This window comes from Lissotriton helveticus, chromosome 3_1 (assembly GCF_964261635.1).
Source record: "Lissotriton helveticus chromosome 3_1, aLisHel1.1, whole genome shotgun sequence".
In the NCBI taxonomy this organism is placed as follows: Eukaryota; Metazoa; Chordata; class Amphibia; order Caudata; family Salamandridae; genus Lissotriton; species Lissotriton helveticus.
Window position 1 is genome coordinate 1908539670 of NC_136061.1, and position 11081 is coordinate 1908550750.

Consider the following 11081-nt stretch of genomic DNA (forward strand, 5'->3'; position numbering starts at 1 on the left):
CAAAGAACACTCACCCCCCTGTCGCCCACCCACGACGGGAAGGGACCACCCTCCAGTTACTGCTGCCGTTGAAGGGGCAGCAACTGCAGCAGACTGCCTAAGAGACCCCAACACCACCACCTCTGAAGTGTGTTTTTTTTTTTCTTTAAATGTTTCCTTCCCCCCCCTCCCCCCTCCTCCCTCTTTTTAGATAGTCACTTGAGAGTAGCTTTCCTAAGGACCAGAAGAAGAGAGAGAGCCCATCGCTAGCTGAGACTTATTTTCGCTAACTATTGTATCGACATAGTCAAGAGTCTAACTAAATGCTATTATAGTTAAAGTTTAGCTTTTACTTAAGCCAGATAAAAATTGCTCAGCTTCTCTAGTATCATTAAAGAAATGTGTGAGCCCGCCTTTGATGACTTTTAGACGTGCAAGCTCCTGGAGAAAAACTTGCCCCCCCATAGATTTAATTGGGTCAATTAGTTTGCGTAGTTCCCAGCGTCTGTCCATAGTGGCTTTACTAAGATCTGAGCGAAAAAACAGAGACAGATTCTCTATAGTTATAGGGGCATTAGGTTGTGCTTTCTGCCAAAACAGCCTGTCTCAGTAAAAAATTAGCAAAAAAAATAAGAAAGGGACATGGGAATTTACTCTTTTTGTTCTTTTGGAGTAAAGGTAAGCGGTGTGCCCGCTGGATTTGAGAGTCCCAGTCCCAGTCTGCTAAGTCTGGAAAGGCTTTTTGAAGTAAACCAACAAGAAAGGCCCTAGGGTCTGAGCCTTCTGATCCTTCCGGTACCCCAAATAGTCTCAGGTTAGATCTTCTCTGCCGATTTTCCAAATCTTCAACTTTCAGTTGAAGGGTCGTTATCTGAGTGTCATGTTGGTTTACTGCTATATTCATACGAGACGCTACTTCTTCTACTCCTACTTCTCGGTGCTGCAGTTCTTCAATGTCCTGCGAGACTCCGCTAAAGTTAGTGGTCAGTTCTAATGAAGAGGTCTGCAGTTTGTTGTTATCCTCCCGCAGTTGTAAATAATATTCTTGTGCTTCTGTACTTTGATTGGTTAGTATTTGAAGTATAGTGTCCAATTGGTAAGAGTTCGGCTCTTGTTTATCTTCTTCTGGATCTTGAGATGGAATACTTTTGTCAGTCATAGCAGAAACTGTGGTTGCGTGTGTCTTTGAGTTGGTAGACACCGGTGAGCCACATATTGATGGGGTTACTGGTTTAGATTGTGACAGAGACAGAGGAGTCGTGTCTTGCTCGGGTGTAGCGTTTGATGCGTTCGATGCTGCATTAAGAAGTTCCCATGAAACATTGTTCTCCGGGGAAGCGGGGCAGTCTAGGAGGCCTGAGATAGGGTCAGGATCCGTAGGGCTTGTCCCGGATAACCTTAGTGTCATGCTCTTTACGAGCCCTTTTGCCTTTATCCATTTCCTAAGAGGACTTTTATCAATAAGAATTTTCCTAGTGGCCGAGATATTGTTTGTAATCAATCCATTTAGAGTGGTATTAGTTTTTCCTCCTCTTTTAGTCTTGGGCTTGGTTTTCGGTTTGCGCCTTCTAGTCGCCAGGGATCTCGTTGAAGTTTCCGGCGGGTCAGCTGTCTCTTCTTCCGTCTCCACTTCATATTCATCCTGGGAGCCCGAGTCTCCGTTAACCTCTACCAGCTCCTCAGAAGCATGACAAGCCTCTTTATTTGGTTGCCCAGTACCACTAGATCCTGCGTCCTCGCTTAGAGCCGTGTTGCTAGTTTCTTCATTCACCATTGCCTTTTCTTTTTTATGCCCCGATATACTGACAGTTACCAAATCATTTGAGTCTCCACTAGCAACTAAGTTTAAGTCGCCTTCATTCATCAAACTCTCTTCGGTTATAATTACTACTTCTGTAAATATTTCCGTAGATAGTGGTGGGTTAGAGTTTGAACTTGTAAGAGACTGTATCTGAATTAGAGTTGAGGCTCTGTTATCGACTTGGAGTTTTGCTACAGCTCCTGCGGCTTCAGCTATGCCTACTGCAGATTCAGTAATTGAGCTTGCCGGGAGAGTTAAACACTCAGTCTCATCACCTCCCTCACCTCCAGTCAGAGTTCCAGCTAAACCCCCTGGTTTTGCTTTTAAGTTAGCGGTGTTTTTAACAGCTTTCTTGGAAGAGGTACTAGAAACAGTCAGCGTTGGGGGGCATAATAGTGGCTTACCGGCGGCTGCTGTAGTTTCAGTGTCCTTATGCGCACCCTTGACTCCAGGTGCTGCCGCTGCAGAGGGGCTGTTCCCGGCACCGTCCACCGCCCCCGAGGGCTCCGAAGCTGAAGAAACCACAGTGTCAAGAGGCATCGCTTCTGTATCCGTTGCTCCTGACGAGGAGGGGGGGCTGCCGAAACTGTCGCAAACGGCGTGGTCGTCGCGCCCGTTGTGGAAAGGGAGGCAGCAGCGGCGGTAGTCTTGGCATTTCGGGTGATGCGAGGCGGATTCTTCGGTGACATTTTGAGTATCCACCGTGCACGGGCTGCGGTTCGGAGACCAAACCAGCTAAACTCCGATCTAGTGAGCAGGCTGTGAATCGCTTGCCCGAATGAGTGCCTAACAATCCGTGAGAAATCCAGAAGCCAGAGCATCGGTAAGCGCCAATATGACTTTGTTTAAATGATTAAATGTTTCCTTATTCTTCCTTATTCTTGTAGTTTTCAGGGATTACGGGGGAAACGCCGATGTCAATGCATTTTCACGATCTAACTTCAGAGGGGGTGAGGAGCTCCAGGTCAGCTGCTGCTTGTCCGCGTCCTCACGCCGCCATCTTGGACCAGGCCCCACCACCCTTCTTTCTCATTAGCATAAATGCAGTTTTTAGATGGTACCGATGTTTCTTATCCAAAGGGCAGCTCAACTTTTTATTAGAGTGTTGTGTGTTATTTAGGATCATTAACTATGACTAGGAGCTTTCTATTATGTGGGCCGCCTTCAGTCAGTCTTACTTCTTTTACCCATCAGTGCTTTGCATTCTGGGACTGGTCATGTTGCACTCCATTTTGAAGAGAATGGCCTTCCAAGTCCAACATTGTAAAGTGCCATCGACTAGAAAACCAGGACTTGCTGATGGGTCACTTGTGACAGAGATCTAATTGAGAGTTGAAAGTCTTGAAGGATTGGGTGGCAAAACCATGGTACAAAAAAGTACAATATTAAAAATAGAAGGAAAACAGACGATTAAATGGTTTAAAGCAATGCATTCACTATTGTTTTACTTATTTTGAAATATTCGCAGTATTTGGCATTCAGACGATTTCAGCCCAAACCTTTTCCAGAGCAATTTTACTACATCTCATTGGCTAGTGAATGGCAATTGGCTGGCTGAGTAGGTAGGAAGGTATGGGTGTAATTGGAGAAATAAATGCTTCTTGGCGGTTTATCTTATGATCTTCAAACATTTGTTTTCTGATTTTTTAGTTAGGAAACTGGGAGGTCAAGGTCTACCATGCAAAAAAGGAGTCATCCATCTTGTGCTGCTCTTTTTCTTTGGTTTCTTATTGTTTATTTTTTGTTTTTTCAACCTAATTACTGGGCTACAAGTAGCAGAGCGAGCTAGTCGCCCCTGGCAACTGAGAACGTGAAATATCTGGAGGGCAAAATAATTAAATGTGTGCCTTATGTTCACCAGCTATGTATAGAAAGTGTAATGTTATTAATGGGTGTAAATACATTTACTGTTGGATGGATTGAAGATATGTGGTATTTAGCTAGTTTATAATTAATTTTAAGGATTTACCAGCTGCAGAAACTGTTTAGTGTGAAACAAATAGTGGCTGTAAATTTGAAGGGAAAGAACTGAACTATTACAGATGCAGCATTATTCACATCATGGATGCAAAGTGTCTTGGTGAGGCCTATCTCCTCTTTCAGCTGAACATGGGGTTTAAAAGCAGTATTGAAACAGGATGTGTTCAGTTCAGACTCAATTAAGAATGCAGATAGGAGTGAATTTTCTCTGAGTGATCATTGCTGAACTCCGCACAGTATAGCTTATTTACAAAATGTGTTTAAGTTGATGGAAACATAATAATACCATTGACAGGCCATATCACGTGAGACATGGAGTCAGTTCATCCAAGTGCTGGTCATCGTTTGCTGGAGTGCTTGGTGTATGGCATCTCTTAAGCATTTGTGCTAAGAGGCTGGCTAATCTTGTAACGTTAAAGGACATTTTTAAGACTTGGTTGGTCCACGCTGCCCAAACAGGAATTACTGATGGAAGCCTGCTTCCTCCAATGTCTGTCACCTTAATGAAATGTGGATTTTTAAAATCTGTTTTGTAAGCCATTCTACGATCAGGAGCCACATAAAAAGCTCAATTAAGTACAATTTAAGCACATCACAAAACTGCTTCAGTAAACGAAAGAGTTAAGCTTGGTAATGTTCTATTTAAATGTGATATTGTGTCTGTTGCAAGTGTAATTTCTTTGAATGCTAAACTTTCCTCGCCCTTTGGATTCTGGTGGTATAAAGTAGCTGAAAATTGAGTCAAGGTTCAAGATCTATCTAACAATCGATCGATCGATCTATCTATCTAATCATTTCTTAAGATCAGCATTCTAAATAATGAGGGGAGATTGGCAATCATTTCTACAAAAGAGGGTTTATTGCTTTAAGAAACCAATTACCAAGGGTTCGTCATCACGAAAACATGTGGAAGAAGTTTATAAAAGTTTCTTTAAGGTTTTCAAGATCAACACTCATTACTAACATGGCTTTCGAGCTCTACTTCTTAGCTTCTCTACCGCAGTGGTTAGCACAGTGTTTGGAAGGAACGGGCCCTGAGGGGACAGACCTGACCGATCTTGGGTCTCGTACTGATTTGCTCATGGCTAGAATGCTCGAGGCGTCTGTGGCCATGCCCCATCAGTCTCTGTTACAGACCACTGCTCTAGGATGCTGGAAACTCTGTTTACTTAAAGGAGCAGGGACCCCCTTAAATACCCCTTTTCTACCATTGGCTGGCCTGCCACTTGGCACCCCGAGAACAATATTGACTCCTGCACAACTGAAAGCCTGGACCAAAGTTGGATTGTAAATGGTAGGTGACTGCTACCAGCAATCAGTCCTGTTCCACTTTGAGGAATTAGTTGAGGGTTTCAGCCTCCAGCCTGGTAAATTTTTGTTATATGAAGCTGTAATCCGGACCTTCAGGGAGTTGTGCGGAGGAAGGTGTGAGGAACACAACACATGCAGTCTTGCACTCTGTTTTCACACTGGGTGCATCCCGTCACTAGGTGCAATGGTTTTATACTTCACTGACAGAAATGCCCCGTGCTCCATCACCTATCTTGGATAGGGAACTCGCAGACCTGAAATGGGTCAGAATGCTTGCATGTCCTCAAAGGGTTTCACGTAACACTAGACTGAAGTGTACACAGTTTAACTATACTCATATGACATATATGGCTACCCACAAACTCAGTATTGTTTATAGGGGCGAGGCATGCAACTGCCAGAGATGCGATCAGAGTAATGCGGATTTCTTACAAATGACTTGGGGCTGTGTGCCTTACTTGGGCTTTAGGAGGAGGTGCTTAAAATGCATGGAAGATTGGGAAGATTGAATCTCCTCTACGCCGACGACATCCTTCTTTACCTGGCAAGCCCCCATTCTTCTCTGCACAGGGCGTTACATAGCTTCACTCTATTACAAAAATATTCCGTTTATACCATAAACTGGGACAAATTGATCTTATACGTTATCAGTGGACCACTCCCTCGGCTGCCCATATCCTGTACGGTGCAGATCACCACTGAGGGATTTTAATACCTAGGTCTCAAGTACTCAGAACTATAGTACAGAAGATCAACAAAGAAGATCTTTTGATTAATTAGAGATGCAGAAAAAACGGCCAACAATTGGATGGCCTGAAAGAAAAGAGAAAAAACCAGAAAAAAAATAGGAACAACTCTGCCAGGGATCATTGGTGTCCCATCATTACACTTTACGTGTCCAGTGTCATCATCTGAGCTACCAAGTAACTATACTTCAAAAGATCTTCTTTGTTGATCTTCTATACGGGGAACATCCTTTACAACGCAACTTTTACAACGCACTACCATTACGACGCAACTTTTACAACGCAAGTTATTACAACGCATTGCGCTGGGGGGCGCTCTAGGATAGGGAATAGTTTAATTTACTATCCAACACCTTCCCTACTATCCACGGGGACTGGAGTTGGAATAGTAAATTAAACTATTCACTATCCAGCGCCCCCCAACGCAAGTCGTTATAACGACTTGCGTTGTAAAACCTGCGTTGTAAAGGCATGCGTGGTAAAAGCATGTGTTGTAACGTCACACATCTCTTCTATACTATAGTTCTGAGTACTTGAGATTTGGATTGTTCATACATTGATGAGCATTCCTTTGTGGATAGACTTAAGGACTTTTTTCTGTATTGATGAGAATAATACTGACAATCTGGTGATACAATTGTCATGCTACCTTTTGAATATGTATCAATATGAGATTTGGTTTTGCATTTGTACTTGGTTTGCCTGCATCAAGAAAAAATAAATAATAATATCTGACTCCACATCTGCCTCTGACAAGAAATTGTGGTATGAGGCTGTGAATACAACTTAGGGAGGAAATATATAATGAAAGGTTTATGTTCACTTGACCATCCTAGCTGTGCTTAAAGCTCTCTACAAGTGAGGAGCATATATATTTGAAATTCAGAAGGTGATGCTGTCTAAATAGTTGCAAGATTAAGACACCGTAGCTGGGTGCTCAATTTAGGGCAAGCTAGCCATATATTTTCAAACAGTTTAAAGAAATAAAAAATAGATGCGTGTATTGCAAGGAGTTACATAATTTTTCAATATATAACATAGAGAAGATGATATTCAGAACTTTGTCATGAATGTTGATTTGATTTAAACAAGAGCAAGAGCATTAGAAATGTAATCTGTTTTTTTTTTTGTCCTGATGAGGGTGGAGCATATCTCTTTCACCACCAAAATGCTGTGACAACGTTTTCTGATTATTGTCAACACGGGATGAGAACCTACACTAAATGTTCTCGATGATGATCTTTCTTCTGTACAGGATCTATGATAATAAGGCACAAATTCTATAGGAAGTTGTTAATTTTGTGGGCAATGTGCTTTCTAAAGTGAATGCATTTTATTTGTAGTTTATTATATGTTTTATATATTGAAAAAAATATGTGCCTTTATCTAGTGACAGTATGATTGTTTTATAAAGTAATTGCACACATTGGTGTATGGTCAGAATTGTGGGAAATTTATGTTTGGGCAAGGAGAAATGTACTTTTATTTGTCACGTGGAATCATTTCATTAACAATGGTGATCACCTTTAATGGCCTGATTTTCAAGGAGGTTGATGTTGAAATTTAAACTGTATCAAACTCATGCTGTTTTTGATGTTTGAGGTATCGAAGAAGATTCTCAGACATTGTTTATGACAGCTACAGATGCGAAAAAAATAAAGAGAAAGTTAGAAGTGAAGAGGAAGTCTTTATAATTGTTAAAAAATGATAAAAGGCCCAATTCCCAGACCACCACTGAAGTAGTCAGTCTGGCTTGATGAAATATATGCAGAATTTCACACCTACATGTTTGAACGTTTAACACTCACCAATACCAGTCTCTTTTCAAAGTGGACTATTTTAGTCTTTTAGAGGTCAGGGAATATGCTGTTGACCGTTGAATATCAAGTTGTAGAGCATGAAATGCAAAGTGATAATAAGAATAATGGCAAGATGTAGATAATTAGAGGGCAGCACAAATGCAAGACCTACACGTTCAGTCTGGAGGCTTCCCAGTTGTCATGTGCATTTTTGTGACTGAAATGAACTTGAGAGGAAATTCGCTGATGTTAGTTGGTGCTTTCAAGTTGGTTACACGCTTGACTAGTCCCCATCAGCATATCAGATGATAACATTTTGATATCTTTGCAGGTGACCCAAATGGACCAGAAGCTCAACCTCATCACAGACATGCTTCACCATTTGATGGCAAACCAAGGGGGTCAGAGCAGCAGGCCAGCACACAGGGGCAGTGCAGTGAACTCTGACCTATTTCTTCCAAACAACACTCTGCCTACTTATGAACAACTGAATGCCCCCCTGCGGATGCATAACAATGTTTCTTGATGCAGTGGGCACATGCTGAAGGTTATGGGTGACGTGGTTTGTTTGAAAAACAAACAGTGCATTACATTGCAAGAATAAAAAGACTACTACTCAAATGTCACAGGCCTCAAAGAAAGCATTCTTAATAGAATGATTGAAATGAACAGAGATCCAAGAAAGACATTTACTCCATCTTTTCAGAGCATGGGTGCTGTTAAATCCTTATTTTTGATGATGATGTAAGTAATCTGGATTGAAAGACCAAAGATTTTCTATAGTATTTCCCAGGTATCTGTATGGAGAAATTGAACGTGCATGGATTTGAGGAATTAATGATTTTCTTTTTAAAGAATACTTGAAATGTGAGGTTAATGTAGGTATTCTGTGTAGGAATTGACTAACGGAACTTTAGTTTTAGAAGTTAGACTTAAAAACAATGAAGTAATGTATGTTAACTTTATTTTTCAGAACGTGATCTGTGTGTTTTAGGTAGCTGTTACATACACTTAACCACATATTGCAGAGGCATATAGTTTTGCCAAAAAAAACAAGTTGATTACTAAAAAGTATTGCCAAGTAGAAGGAGCAAGGCTACATCTTTATATTTATCAACATGAAACTGGAAATTACACAAATTGTTTTAACACAGGTGTACAACTTTTTATACGAGTTATCTTGCTAAGTTATAGTTGTGTCCTCTAATATATGCAAAATAAACTCAAGTGTATACTAAAGGTATATGTTATTTTGAAAAACAAAAACAGCTATATTTGACAGATTTCTCATGGAATAATAGTTTTCTGATGTCAGATAGTTCAATACAATATTTATGGCAACCACATTGATTGTCAGGGATAATGGGGTGACTTGGTTTTTTACACTTGGAGTGCTAAAGAAAATGAAAAACATGTATCATTTTATTAATCGGATTTAGTTTAGAAGTTGACTTCCAAATTTGTTGTGCAATATACACTGAGTCGTAATATCAATTCAAAGATGACTTCACCATCCACTTTATATTTCTTGCATTTCTTTCACAATGAAAAAGTGAAATTATATAGTGTGTGAGCACATCAAGCTGAGGATAGAAGGAATGTTTCAGAAATATTTTTTTATTTTTGTGCTTCTTTTAAAATTTACATTTTTACAGTTCTCAAATGATTTTAACTGACTCAATAGTCTACTGTAAAACAAAATATGTGACCTTTAAGATGTATTCATTCTAGCTGCTCATGACAACACACTGCTGACAGTGTAGAAATATATTTATATCACAGGGACAATGGGCATTACTGTATGTTTTATAGTAATTAAAAATCAATTTGAATTTTGCTAACGGAGTTCACTGTGGTATTTCAAGTTGGAAACCCCACTGAAGTATGGGTGTACCTTTTCATTTTCCACTTGGGAAAGGCAATGTCTCTGTCTTTTCACATGTATTTCAAGGAATGGAAACTACCTGCAAAATTCCACGAACACCTTCAAACTTCCGGGATTGTGAATGTTAACAACATTTTGCATGAACTCGTACCCACATCAGCTCCTCAGTAAAAATAGAAATTCCTGCCTCCCTGCTTGTTCTTTTGAGCTGGCCTTTGGATGGGGATTGACAAATGCACACCTGCGGTGGCCACTCTGAAGTAGCGGACCTGCTGGGGCCCGTGAGCTGCAAACAAGATGGCTGGGGATAGACTGCTGCAGGGCGCTGGCCTCCTGTGATGTCGCGACCTGAGCTGAGGCTGCGGCATGGATGGTGCACGGCTAGTAGGCTCATGCTCGAGGGGCGTGGTGCCCTTTTCCTCTCACTTGCCGTGTTGGGTCCTGTTCAGAGCTGGGACCCCTCCCTGACTGTGAAGGAGAAGCGTTAGCAAAGCAGGTGTCTATCCTTCAATTTGCCTGCCAACAGAGGTGCTCTTGAGGCAGATTGTAGGCCTGGAAAAGCTCCAGGCCTGGCAAGTACTATTTGAGGAGATGAACAAACATTTGAACCTGGTGGTTTGCTGGCGTGACATCCATTTTGCTTTTTCAGGATATCGGGGCGCTTGTACTGACACTACTTGAACCACCTATAGTGCCACAGGGGGTAAACCATCGTGTAGACGGCTGCTGGGGACTCCATATACTATAAACCCCTGCATGCCCTTCAGCTGCACCCATTTACAGCCTACTTAAGTCTGGCGCTGCCTTGACTATGGCTAGAAGTGGCTGGGCCACTCCTCTAACATTGCCTGTATAACAAACCGAGTGAGTGTGAGTGAGTGTGCTATTTGATTTGATTCTCAAACCCAAAGAAGTGACTCTTTGCCATTGATCCACTCATTTCTATTGGTAAATGACAGTAACATCTGTTGTGATGGCTCCAAAAAATGATGGGTTTTTTTGCTCAGTATTAATCTCACCCACTCTTACATCTGTGTGAGTCCTGCTCTCAACAAAAGGTCATTGAGAAGCGGAAGTGTGCTGGCGGTCCACAGTTGGTTACCCTGCTCCCCCCAACCAACATCAATTAACGTGATGCTGCAAGGGGCAATCCGGTGGTGGCAACAGAAAGTGACCTGGTCGAGAGGAGACTATCACTAGGCTCAGGGGCACCTGTTGGGATGCCACTGCTAACTAAATCACACTCACCCGAACTAGAGGATGCCACTATTAGCCAAAAGCATGTACCCGGCGCAACAACTAAGTTTTTGGAATCACACTCTGAAGCTCCATATGGTAACTCCTAATTATGAGTTTTACTGTGAAGAGACCCAATATATAGGGAAATAAAAAAGGAGGGTTCTTCACAGCAGGCAACCAAAGTCAGGGAAGTCAAGATCACAAACTGACACACGGTCCGATGGTCGCACTCTTGTACAATATGCAAAAGTAATTACAGACTCAACTGGCGGTGGCTTTGATACTCGCCCTTGATAATGGCAGAGATAGAATAAAAGGCCAACGAAATCTTGAACAAAGAG

At 41.6% G+C, this 11081-nt stretch overlaps 1 protein-coding gene across 1 annotated transcript in view; it reads left to right on the forward strand.

Moving 5' to 3' along the window:
- KCNQ1 (potassium voltage-gated channel subfamily Q member 1) overlaps positions 1-9457 on the forward strand; it is a 1107170-nt gene extending 1097713 nt beyond the window's left edge. Inside the window, exon 16 of the mRNA XM_078682891.1 lies at positions 7948-9457. Within this exon, the coding sequence (XP_078539017.1) occupies positions 7948-8142 (195 nt within the window). The 3' untranslated portion in view covers positions 8143-9457. The remainder of the gene's footprint in view (positions 1-7947) is intronic.
- The last annotated feature ends 1624 nt before the right edge of the window (positions 9458-11081 follow it).